We start from the raw sequence: 13,310 nt of genomic DNA, 5'->3' as shown, positions 1-13,310 counted from the left end.
GGATCTTGTTTTCTCAAGTGGTGAAGGTCTCTTCTGCTTTTCAGGGAAGATGTTGAGAAGACTGCGAATATTCTTTATTTTACCGTAACGGCCTCGTCCAGTCTCTGTGATGTCGTTTGAAGAGCAGCTCTGTCTCCATAGCGATGAGATGAAGCCATTCCTCTTGACTTTCTCCTCCTCCTTCTCCCTCTCATCTTCCTCCTACTCTTCATTGAGCGTAGCTGACCAGCACTTCTGTATTTCCTGCGTTTGGTAGGAGGAGCCTGATGGAGCGAGCTCGTTGGCTGGGCTCCTCAGTGGGCCTGACCTGGCGCTGATAGAGAGAGGGAAAGAAAAGAGAGAAGGAGAGAGCGAGCATGGCAGAGGTCCAGTTCTGTGGGCTGAAGTGACTCATGGCTTACGGTAAAAGCTGCTGCTTTTCTCCGCCCCTCTCTGGCAGGCTTGCACTGCTCTGCTGTTGCTCTCTGTGTGTCTTTGAACTGACTGATTACATTAAGACGGACGAACAGGGAGACATTCCTAACTGTGAGACATATGGGACTGTTTTTTTTTTTTTTTTTAAACGCATCTCCACTTTGAGCAATTAAATTCAAGAGTTCAGAGGTCACACGAGCAAAAAGCCGAACAGCTCAGACATAAAGACAGGTGAACTCACCTCCATCCCTCAGTCCCTTCAGCCTCGTCTGATTGTCTCCCTCCCTGCTTCTTTCATTTCTCACTGAAAGCTAACAGTAGAAGCACACAGGCGGCATTCATTCCCTCCTCTCTCCATGCGCCCCCCCCCCCACCACATCTTTCATTACCCGCTCACATGTCCACTCTGTCAAAAAGAAGGGCCGATAAGCGAGGTCTGAATGTTTTTAAGTTCCTGTATATAAACTCAAACTTTCTCTTTCTCTTTCATCTTTACACGTTTTATTCTTCAGGCAAGCAGCTGCAACTGCTGCTGTGTTTTTATGGATTCACAGCAAAGTTCAGATTTTATTGAGAGCATTGACTTGAATGCAGCTCCTCCTCCTATGAAGTGCATGTGTTGGTCTTTGTGGGGCACTAATGCACTCGGCAGCCTCGGACTTGTTAAGTTGACTGTCATCTAATCGAGGAATAAACTTACTGTCTTCTTCTTGTGTCTTAAACTTTACAGCTGCTTCCTTTTTCATCTAGCAGTCCCGTGTTAAACCTCAACATGGTTTTTATATACCTGTATTGTTCTTGTGAAGCACGACGGCACCAACAAAAACACCCTAATGTAAACAGACCCTGTGACGTGAGGAAACAGGGCTGCTAATGTGTTTCATGGCTTGTCTGGTGGAGAGAGTGTGAGAGTGCATGCATGCTAGGCTTGATGTGCTCTTTAAGACTGCTGAGGATGCTGTAAAAGAGCGCTGGGAATCCCCTCAAAGAGGGCCGGGACGTCTTGTGATGTGATTAAACATCAGCTTGCTGTTAACCGCAAATGTTCAACGCTCGCTCTCTCTCTCTCTCTCTCTCTTTTTTCTTCCCTGTCTTGTCTCACTCGCTCTGTTTCCCCTGCTCTTTTCTCTTACTCGTTGCATACTTGTTGTTGTCTGATTGCACACGTGTTCAACTCCTTCTGCAGCATCTCCACGGCTCACGCGTACCCTCGTTGGCCTCAGGGCGGCCAGGATCGCCCAGGCACACATTCTATACATGCGTCTGTCAATCTCCTCATTATAACAGCCTTCTCCCAGTGCTGCCTTCTGCTTGGTTAACACTCTGAATCCCGGGGCTCTTTCATGTAGGGGAGGCGTGAAGGAGCATGCTATTTTAAGACTGGCATGCTGGAGAAAGCCCTTGACCTGGTTTATCCTTTTGAAGGGGGAGGAGAAATAGGAAACTGAAAAGCAAACATGACGTCTGCCATGTGTAACTTTTTAAAACTCCTGTTTTCTCTTCCCACCTCGAGATCATGTCGAGGATAATGTCAATGCATCGACAGGAAAACCGCTGCAACAAAAGCTTTCATAGAAAACACGAGTTGTTGCACAGTCCCTTGAATCACAGCGTTGATAAGTGTGTCAGGCTTGCCACACTTCCTGCTGTAAACCCGACACCGGCGTCTAATCTCAGCATTCAACTTATTTACAACAACTCATAAATAGGGATTTAAAACATGCAAATTAGATTAGAAGACGTGCTAGTCGAGTGCTTACCCGCTTATTCAAAATAACTGCATTAATACATGTTAAATCCTTCCAAAGGCACAATGCCCACTTGTTATTAAAAAGCATCAACACGCTGCTACACTGATCATTTCAGCTCCACGAGAGTGTCAGCATGTAACAATAGCAGAAGAAACACTGACCTGCCTCTCTCTCTCTTATGATTGATAGATAGATACTTTATTGATCCCGAAGGAAATTCAAGTTTGGTATGGTCATGTGTTTAATCAACAGATACAGTGAGAGAGCTTTCTGAGCACCATCTCGATGTCACTGTAAGGGAAGTTTAAAAATTGTTCAAATCCCACATGTGGCTGAAACAAGAATTTGGATCGTCGTTAGTTATTTCAAAGCTTTTTGATCCTGAGCGGTTTAAAACCATCCAATAAAGTGATCGATTGTTCTCAAAACTTAGTACCAGCTCACACTTCTCCCGTTTTCACATTTGCACAATAAAAAGAACCAGCACTATAAAAGAGTTACACTTACAGAGAGCAGAGGAGATGATACTGTCTAAACTGTTTCACTCAATCAGTTTGTTGTAATTGTTGGATACAGATGATGCACATTCCTGAATAGTGTGTTCGTGTGTGTGTGTGTCAGAGAGGTCGTTTATCTGGCTGGCAGCAAGCATTGTCAGCGCCGTACCATCCAGTCCCTCTGCCCCTCTGGGACTTCATTAAGCCCGGATCAGCCCAGCTGAGGCCCTTACAGTCCTCCTAGATTACTTCCTCTGTCCATCTATCAAAATCCGTCTCTGCCATTCGTTTTCTGTCCCTGCAGTCTTTATATGGTCATTCCCCATCATCCCTCTTTACATGATCCCTGTTTCTCCCCTCGCCCCCTTCTGAAGGAAAGCATCAAAACAAAGGCTTGCCCGCTCGTCGGAGCATTCAGGACGTAACATGAGTTTCTTTCGGGTGCAAGTGTATGTGCATCAACACGGTAGACGCAGTGTCTGCAGTAACATTGTTCAATAGTTCGACACCTCTTGATTACACGTCTGCTTAAATAATCTCTGTTATGGAAATATCTTTTATTTTATTTTTATTTTATGGAAACTTTGACTGCAGAAAGCAGCCGTAGTCTGCACAGCGCCCTTGTTAAGACACGGAGGCGGAATGGCGGTGCAGAAGCATGCCATGACCTCAACGCATGTTCAGTCCTAACAGCCGAGAGGCATGGTGAACTGAACCCTCGTTATAAAGGGACTCTGTTCTCCACCAAACATTGACGTATTGTGTTGTTGCGTGGGCGCTGGGATCATTTGTAAACAATACCAGCCTTGATCCAGTGGCTGCGGTTCTTTTCCTCTGCCGATCTGCTGTAACTCCTGTGCAGATCACCAGCCTCTAATCCATGCACTGGGATGTATATACGGTCACAGTCATGTCATTTTCTTGCCCACTGCCCTGAAAATCCCCCATTTAAAGAGGGTGGCAGTTAACTTTTGAAAGCGTGACAGTATAATCAAGACATTCACAGCTTGAAGTCATAGATCGAGACCAAAACAAACATTTGTCAACATGTGTGGCCGGGTGACGTGCCTGTGCATACAGGAATCTACGCGTGTGTGAAAAATGATCATTCATGCACTGTGGGTTCAGCAGGCTCTTGTGGGTTTTCTTTCTGCTACTGCTATTCAAAAGGCTTTCCATTGTGGGCTGGCAGTGCTAATTACAGATGGAGTGGTCTTGGCTAAATATTTGGTGACAGTTTTGAAAGATTGGGGGGGTGAGGGGGGGGGTTGTTTTGTTTTTCCTCGTACCTCGTGAGTCCCTTGGCTTGATCATACAGCTGTAGGTTGAGCCCCCCCCCCCCTCCTCTAACCAGGCTCCATCAATACTACCCCCCATTTTTCGAATGCTCCCCTCCCCCAAGCCGACTTATTTCTGTGCTTTTCTAGAGAGGGAGAATATCCTCCGTCAGGATAGGAATAGAGCACGATGTAAATAAAGCCAGAGGGAGGCAATAGATAGAAGAGGAGAGACCCAGCCAGAGCAGTGTAGGTGGGAGGGACTGTGCATGAGTGGTGAGGGAGGGAGGAAGAGAGGGGAGGGGAGTAGGGGGGGTGTCTTATGCCGCGCAAGAGCTGTGCAACTTCTTGGCAGCATTTCAGAAACGAGCCTCCGAAGCTTGGCGAGCCAGGCAGACATATTGAGACAAGGATGGTTGCTGCGTCGCACAAAACCTAGCTCTTTACAGGATGGTTGGGAGGCACCTATCCACAGGTATTTCACTACTATGCATCACCTCTCTTCTTCTTTACTGCTCGGGTTCCCTGTTTTCCTTTATCCGCTGCTTCATCTGCGTTGTTTTGGTGGCTTGTGTTTACACACTGTGGATGAGCAGTGAGCACTTTCGATTGTTAAAGCGACAGTGCATCGCAGGCATGCAGGGCTGAGATATTCTCACTGTTGCGCATTATTTTAAATGAGACATGCATGCTTTCACAGCAGGAGCTGCAGACGGCAGCTCAGAGCATTTTTGGCTGTAGTTCAGGACTGAGAAAATGGCGGTCCTGCACTTCTCAGTGGAGTGACGCTACAGAACGACAGCACTGTGTGTATCAGAAGCACAGTGCCCTCTTTCCCCTCCCGTCCTCTCTCACTACCTCTGCTCTCTCCTTTAGTTGCAAGCAGAGAATTAGGCTTTAAAGCAGGGGCTGTTTCACAAAGGCTGTCACTCCCCAAATAAAAATGTGAAAGCGTGTTTGCAAACAAACGCATGCATGTGATGGAACATGTGAACAACAAGCTACTGCAACACTCGAGGCAGCAGGATTTAGGCAATCAGTTGGCAGCAGGTTGATCAGTGCAGCGATTATGATCTGCAAGTGGGCTTTATTTTTAATCAACATGATCAATAAATCAGACTGGCTGAGCTCGAGAGGGATACATTTGAGATAAGCCAAAGCTTTACTTTACAAGATGTGCAGGTAGACGGAGGCACACACTTGGTTTTCAAAATCAGGTTTTCCAGGCTAGTTCAGAGTGTTTGTGCTTCACGTTAAGAAGAGGTCATAACTGCAGTGTCTAGGGGGATCAGAAGTCGAAGATGACTCAGTTGCATTGGCCTCAAACATGGATTATGTCCTTTTAACGTGGTTCACAGATGTGACTCATTACTTAGTTATGAGGGCTTTATTCTAGTGGTTAAATAAATTATTAAAAACAGATTTCTTTAAAAAATGTTCAGCAGACCAAAAGAAGCTGATGCAGCAAATATGATTTTTAAAGCAAAAAAATAAAGCAAGTCTAGCAGAACATCATCCATAGTTACATTGTATATTCTCTTTCCTGTTCGCAGTTAGGTCATGGTAAGTCTTGTTCATGTCGTCAGTGAAAGTGCATTTTGAAACATGAATTAAAATGTGTTTTAACCATGAAAGTGTTAAGTGTTAGAAGTCCATTTGTGTTGCATTTTTTAATTAATTGAAACTATCTCTGATGACGCATTGATCCTCTCCATGCTTTGTGTGGGCGGTATTTATTTTGGTTAATAAAGCATTTTGTTTTTTCTATGTATGTAGGCACCTTACATATTTCCTTAATTTTTTTCTTCTTTCTTTTCTCATCATTAAGCGTATGCTCATGTCATGTTGTTTCTCTTTTCTCTCATACAGAACTGCCCCTACAGAGTGGCACGGGAGCCCAGCATGATAATCCCCTTTGGGGACACCTGCCAGCCAACAGGATTGCCACAAGTGCTGCATCTTCCACCAATCTCAGTAGCTGGGATCAACTGATCATTGACCAGAAGGACACAGAGGCTTGGCCTTCTATTACCCTCAGCCAGAGCCAGGCCCCTCCAGGAGGATGCCCTTTGGACACTGATCCTGGTCGCCTGACCAGCAGCAGCAGCAGTAGTACTAGTAGTAGTTGTAGTACAGTGATTATGGCCACAGGGGCTAATAGCCAGGCTGGCCACTTCCCTGCCAACCAATTTAGCAGCAAGGCCAACAGTGGGTCAAGCCCTGCCAATCATACTGGAACCAGCATGCTTTCTAGCCAGGTTGCAGGCAATCGCAGCTGGGGCTCTGGGGCTGGACCCTCCCATTGCCCTCCTCAGTCTTCAGTGGGGAGTGAAGGGAAGAGTGACAGCTCAGTAGGAGGAGGAGGAGGAGGAGGCAGCAGGGGCTGGGGCTCTTCTTCATCATCTTCCACCAACAACTTTAACTTGAACCTAAACCCTAATGCCAACCCTTCAGCCTGGCCAATGCTGGGACATGATGGGGGTGGCACAGGGGGAGGCAGCTCAGGGGGAGCCAACAACATTTCAACTCCTCAACCTACACCCAACCTCTGTAATCCATCTGGCCCCCCACCAACCCAGACCAGCACCTGTACTGGAGCCAACACTAACAGCAACTCCTCTGTGATTGGCAGCGCCTGGGGTAGCATGATGACCTCTGATACATCAGATCCACACCCCTCCTCGTCCACAAATGTGTCTTTCAGTTCAGAACCTCAGAACCTTAAAACTGATGGACCAAATCACACTAATAAACAGGAACCCCCTAGCCCCATCCACAATTTGCCTGGCTGGGGTAGTGCACCTGTAGGCTTAGGTTCCATGGGCCAGTCCCCATCAGGGGGCCCACAGGTCAATGGGGAAGATGGTAGCTCAGTATGGGGTAACAGTGGCGACTCAAAGGCACCTTCATCAAAGGAGGCACCTGGCTGGGACTCAGGCTGGGGCCATGGAGGAAATGGAGCAGCAAACTCTGGAGGCTGGGGTGACCAGTCTGGTAGAGGTTGGGGAAAGCAGCACACTGAAGAGACACAGGGGGGCTGGGATGCCCCCAGCTCTCCTCCCCAGGATGCACAGGGTAGTCCCTGGAACAGAGCTGTGAGCACAGCTGGTGCCAGTGAAGGGAGCAGTGACAGCACAGACGGACATCCTCGGCAAAGAGACCTTTCAGCCAGAGATAATCATGCTCCAATGCTGCCTGCCCAGGATCTGGACCCCAGGGTTTTGTGTAACACTGGCTGGGGACAGACCCCTGTTCGTCAGCATACCTCTTGGGACATGGAAAATGCTAAACACAAGAATGAAAGCTCTGAATCATGGGGCTCTGGCACAACCACTCCAAGCACCCCAAGTGACACCCAAGGGCCCTCCAACCCTAACATGGGCTCCTCTCAGAGGACTGACCCTGTGGGCAAAAATGATGTGCCTGGTTCCCAGGGAGCTTCAGGTTGGGGTGGAGGCATATCTGCTACCAACCAACCTAGCTCTGGTTGGGGAGAGCAACCCAACAACATTAAACCCCAAAGTGGCCCCAGCAGCTGGGGGAATCCTCCACTGACGGGTCCCTCTACCAATATATCCAAGAATGGGGGACAGTCCTGGGGAGAGGAGAAGTCTACTGGATGGGATGATCCTCAAATCAAGCCAGCATCCCAGGGCTGGAGAGATCAGCCAAAAGCATCTCACAGCTGGGGTAGCAGCGGAGGGAGCAATAATTCAGGGGACTGGAGAGAGGCAGAAGACAGCAAAAAGAGTTCCACCAACCCTGGGTGGGAAGGAGAAACAGGAGGCTTGAAGGAAAATCCTCGAGGTTGGGGAATGCCTTCTGCAGGATCTGGGATGTCAGGAAATGGAGGGAATGGGGGATGGGGTGAGCCAGTCTGCCAGCGCCCCAATGGTCCTCCCCAAAGCTGGGGTAGCAAGCCTCAGGATGGGCCCAGTGGAAACAGTGGAGGAGGGAGCATGGGCTCTTGGAGCGGCACAGGCTCAGTAAAGCCGAGCGCTGGCTGGACTGGCAACAAGCAGGAATCCTCAGCAGAACCCACAGGCTGGGAAGAGCCCTCTCCACCTTCAATCCGACGAAAGATGGAGATTGATGATGGGACATCAGCTTGGGGTGACCCTGGTACCTACAACAAAGCAGTCAACTTGTGGGACAGAAACAACCCAGGAGTTTCCCAGGCTAAAGTCCCCACTGGAGGCAATAACCCCCTTGGCTCCAATAACAGCCACCCTCCTTCTCACAATCACAACTATCATGGGCCACCTGCCCCTTTACAGAACCACACCCCCAACTCCCAAAACCCAGGGCCTACCAGTGGACCCATGGATCCTGTTGTCCAACACCAGTCTGGGCCATCTCACAATCGGGCTCCCCTGATAACTCAAGGTAAGAAAACCCTAGGTTCCTGATTCGGCAGTGGGTTTGTTTGTTTAAGTTGAACAGATTAATTTACCTGTACCATTTTTAACTGTAAGCAGTCTTTTTTTCATTGGGCTTTTGTTTCAAGCCCAGTGGGAGGCGGTGTGTTCAAAGCAAAGGTGTCAAACAAAAGCTGGTTGGTTATTGGGAACAGTCCTTTGTTAAGCTTCAATCTGTTGATCCACTTAAAGGTCAAACTTGTCCTAGTTTGTCTTCCTTGGATTTACATCTAATTCACTATCCAAATGAGCTAAGCAACCCCGCCCTGTCTTTCCATGAGGCTCCTCAGATTTCACAACACTGGACCCTTCTGTGCGGGTAACCCTGGCAACCTCTCATGGGTACTCAAGGGAAGCACAAGAATGCTGTTTACAAAGTGCCTCATGAAAATAGCGATTCACCACAAACTGTTTGAGAAGGATAGGAAGTATGTGATTATATGGGAGCCACCATCTGTCAGTTGTTGAAGGGAGGAGGTGGAGCGAGCCCTTAGGAACTGTTAGGGGGCAGGCGCCCCCTGCTGTCCCTCACTTGACCACAACACATTGGATTAACTTGCTTTTCAACAAAACCTGGTTGCTTTCCCTTTAGCTGGCATAAAAAAATAATGTTTTTTAACTAAGCAAAAAAAAAAATGCTGAAATTATGAGGAAGTGTGTTAGACCTTGTGTGCTATGTTTACAACACTGAAGCACTTTGGCCACTTATTCTGGACGGTTGATGTTGCTATATTTTTTGAGCTGGCCGCATGATCTGACCTCCTCCTGGAGGGAGAGCTAAGCTGAGCCTGGCACTGCCCCTGGCCCACAGACAGCACCATGTCTCTGGTGCCAAGAGGGACCAGTCTTTGCCAAATCTTAAATGGGCCTCTTCTCTGTGTGTCAACCACCCTGCAAAGCAAGCCCAGATTTCTGCACGAGTGGCACTTCACACTCCTAAAGAGAAGGATTAACTGATGATGTGTCTCAGAGGCTCAGACAGATTGAAAGCTCAGTTTGTCATCAAATATTAACCAAAAGAAAATAGGTTTTAGAAAGGAAATCTAAGAAATGAAAAGTGATAAAGGTATACAATTGTTCCAAAAGATCATACCATTTTAATCTTATCCATTAGAAGAAACAAGATGACTCGTCCTTTAAAGGGAAACATTTTTACATCGAGTAAGGATGAGTCTTTTAATTATCAGAGGATGAGCGTCAGTGAAGCATGAGAGCATGCAACTCAAGCTCTTTCTCACCCTCAGTTGTTTATAACAATTCAGGCTTTTATAGTTTTGTGAGTTAATGCAATTATTTTAACTTTGTAATATCTCTTTGTTTTCCTACGGAGGAAAAAATCATGCTCAACTTATTTAATGTGTGGGTTTTTTAATTGACATTTATTTCTTGTGTCATCAAGGTTGGGGAGAGATACCCAGCTCCCACACTAAGTCAGAGAACTCGTGGGGGGAACCTGCACCCGCTCCAGTCAGCATGGACAACGGGACGTCTGCCTGGGGCAAGTCTATAGGCAGCTGTGGAGGTTGGGGAGACAACAACCCTGACGGATATGGCAGGGGCAACCCGACGATGACACCTGCGTCTTGCAAACCTGGTAAAAAGCCGAACTTCTGGATTTTTACCAAAAATGTGTAACTTTGAGGAAACGCCTTCAATTATCGTGTATATGCTCCAGTGCTGAAAAGGTTCAACTATTGTTCCTTGATGTTACAAGAACATCTAAATGATACCAGGGAAGCAACAGCGTTGTGAAATAAAACCAGAAATCCACGCTGACCCCTAGTGGCCACCTGAATGTTTTGTAAAGATAGAAACTGTTTCTGTTTTTCCATGGCTTTTGTACATCTTTTGTGTTGTGTTCTCCAGCACCCAAACCTATGCAAGATGGATGGGGAGGTGGAGGTGAAGAGCTGAACCTGTCGGGGAGTCAGTGGGACGCTGAGGAGAGCGACATGTGGAACAACACCGCCTCCCAGGAAAACAACTCCTCCTGCAACTCTTGGGGCAATGCATCTAAAAAAGCCCCCCAGAAGGTGCTGACCGACGCATCTTTCATACATTTAAGTCCATTTGAAACAATCTGTCATAACACGTTGATGGTCAGATATTACATTTCTTTTCTGACCCCTCTCAGGTAAAAGTCCCAGTGAAGCAAGAAGATGCCTGGATCATGAATCGTCTCATCAAACAGCTGACAGATATGGGCTTCCCTGTGAGTCTGATGACACTGAACTACTGTCTCTTGTGTCTCCTGTTTCTTACATGTCCTCCCTACAATAAGAGAGCAATACTTCTTTGCTTCATGTATTTTATCCCTGTCGTGCTTTTGTAATGATTTTAATTGTCACATAATAGAAAGACCAGTGATCTTCTTCCTCTCATCAAACCTGTATCAGTGTTCCTAACCTGCACTTTGACTTGAATTGTTCTGACCTGACTGATTCTTTGCTCTCACATCTGCAGAGGGACCCAGCAGAGGAGGCTCTGAAGAGCAACAACATGAACCTGGACCAGGCCATGAGCGCCCTGCTGGAGAAGAAGACGGAGCTCGACAAGCGGGGGATGGGGATGACCGGTCACGACTACAACAACGGGCTCATCAACAAGCCCATGGGCTGCCCACGGCCTCCACTTCTTTCCAAAGACCCATCAGCAGACCCCCGCTTGCCCTTCATGGATAAGGTCATTCATTAACGCACACAAATTGAATATACAGTCCATGTAATCGATTTACATTCAGGTGCTGCTTTAGAAACAACGGAGTGAACATCCTCTTGTTATGGTGGACGTTTTGTGTGCGCTTGCCTGCGGCAGAAGTTGACTTTCTCTCTTTTGACTCTTCGTGCAGATGCAGAGTGGAATGTTTGGCGGAGCAGGTGGAGCAGCACAAGCCCGGGCCATGCAGCAGCCTCAGCCGCCTCCTCAGCCGCCAGTGCCGCCTCTCAGTTCCTCTCAGCCTAGTCTACGTGCTCAAGTGCCTCAGTTTCTCTCCCCTCAGGTACACACACACGCACACACGCACACACACACACACGCACACACACACACACACACACACACGCACACGCACACAAGGCCTCATTTCTCACTCAGTATACATGAGTATTCATGACAAGTATTTAGCATTCTGATAACAAACATCTCCACTAAGAGTTTCTCATTTATTATGTATCCACTCCGACCTACTTGGACTGGTATAAAAGTGTGTGTGGGTAAAGGGGCAGATTATACCTGCTTCTTAGAACTTAATATTTGAAGGTGTGTTGGGACTTTTTCTCCAAATTTTTATTTAATTTTAAATAATTTATGCACCAAACACAAATGCAAACACTTTGATATATTTGAATGTGTTGATCTTTTACCCACAGGTTCAAGCACAGCTCTTACAGTTTGCAGCAAAAAACATTGGTCTGAATCCTGCACTTTTAACCTCACCAATAAACCCTCAACATATGACCCTTCTGAATCAACTTTACCAGCTGCAACTGGTGAGTGTCATCCAGCTCCTCTGCTGTAACGTTCAACAGATACAGTAGTCTTAAAAACCTCTCGTACCCCGAACCTACAAAGACAAAAAACACGATCAGTATGATTTGGTCTGCAGATTCTTCTTTAATGTTTGGAAACCATTTGATTAAGTTTTGTTTTCATTTTAATGATGCTAAATATAAAACTCCAAAACAGAATTTTTAAATTAGAGTTTGCTATTTAATATTTTAAAAACTGTACTTATAACTGAATGATGTTTTTCTACTTGTACCTGATCCACAGGCATACCAGCGTTTACAAATTCAGCAGCAGATGTTGCAGGCGCAACGCAATGTTTCTGGCCCCATTCGACAACAAGAGCAGCAAGTGAGTTCTCCTCTCAGCCTTCACTTCTCTCAAACAGTCATAAAACAACCCTCGTCATTGTTTGAGATGTTGTGTGTAACACCTGCACATCATCGTAACCAAACGTATGTTTTTGCATGTTGTTTTAGGTTGCACGTACAATCAATAACATGCAGCAGCAGATCCAACAGCACCAGCGTCAGCTGGCCCAGGCCCTGCTGATGAAGCAGCAACAACAGCAGCCGCCCCCCTCCCACTCTGGCCTTCACCCTGGCGGGTCTAAATCCTCCCTGGATTCATTTCCAGGTCACCCCCAGGCTCCAGGCCTCTCTGACCTGCAGACCAAAGAGCCGCAGTCATCTTCAAACACCTACAGCCCCTACTCTCTCTGTGAGTGCTACTGACCTCTCTCTGCAGGGTGCATGGATAACGCTGAGCAGTGTAGTGACCCCCCCCCCCCCCCCCCCCCTCTCTCTCTCTCCACAGCTGGACTGAATCAAAACATGAATGTAAACTGCATGGAGGTGGGAGGTCTGTCAATGAAGGAACCCCCCCAGCCTCAATCGCGTCTTTCGCAGTGGACGCATCCAAACTCCATCGAGAGCCTCTCTGGAAGCTCCTCTCCACTAGAGTCCAACCTCAGCAAGCATGGTAAGAAACACAAGTGCATCCTGGGTAATTAACAAGAGTCGAAAGGAATTGTTGTCCGTCTTTTAATTGTTGGAAAATAATCTGAATCATTTCCAACATTACGTATTCTTTTTATTCAAATGTTAATTTCTCAGGTGCCAACCTGGGCCCGCCTGGCAAGCCTCATCAGCTGGAGGACTCTTACAGCCCCTACAACCTGATGTCCAGCTCAGAGTCTCCTACAAGCCCCCTGGTGTCCCAGGACAGCTGGGGCCAGGGCAAGAGCAGCAGTGACAAGATGGCCAACGGGACCAACATCAACTGGCCACCAGGTGAGAAGCTGAAAGGATCAACGTGGCTTCCTGTTTGAAGCTCCACGTGAAATAAAACACTCTCTTAGTTTTGATCCTCCAACCATCAGGGGAGGGTTTGGCAAGTGAAAAAAAAGGAAAGATTTATCTGGGGCAGCAGAGAGACAGCACTGATTGT

General features: G+C 47.2%; 1 protein-coding gene across 1 annotated transcript in view; it reads left to right on the top strand.

Moving 5' to 3' along the window:
- tnrc6c1 (trinucleotide repeat containing adaptor 6C1) overlaps positions 1 to 13,310 on the top strand; it is a 42,040-nt gene that overhangs the window by 18,832 nt on the left and 9,898 nt on the right. Inside the window, exons 5-15 of the mRNA XM_079366654.1 lie at positions 5,809 to 8,325; positions 9,757 to 9,951; positions 10,224 to 10,390; positions 10,492 to 10,569; positions 10,821 to 11,039; positions 11,206 to 11,355; positions 11,726 to 11,845; positions 12,129 to 12,212; positions 12,341 to 12,581; positions 12,678 to 12,842; positions 12,977 to 13,153. Of these exons, the coding sequence (XP_079222780.1) occupies positions 5,809 to 8,325; positions 9,757 to 9,951; positions 10,224 to 10,390; positions 10,492 to 10,569; positions 10,821 to 11,039; positions 11,206 to 11,355; positions 11,726 to 11,845; positions 12,129 to 12,212; positions 12,341 to 12,581; positions 12,678 to 12,842; positions 12,977 to 13,153 (4,113 nt within the window). The remainder of the gene's footprint in view (positions 1 to 5,808; positions 8,326 to 9,756; positions 9,952 to 10,223; positions 10,391 to 10,491; positions 10,570 to 10,820; positions 11,040 to 11,205; positions 11,356 to 11,725; positions 11,846 to 12,128; positions 12,213 to 12,340; positions 12,582 to 12,677; positions 12,843 to 12,976; positions 13,154 to 13,310) is intronic.

This window comes from Symphodus melops (genome assembly GCF_947650265.1).
Source record: "Symphodus melops genome assembly, chromosome: 17".
NCBI lineage: Eukaryota > Metazoa > Chordata > Actinopteri > Labriformes > Labridae > Symphodus > Symphodus melops.
Note: the sequence above shows the minus strand (reverse complement) of the source record. Positions and strands in the feature narration are given on the sequence as shown.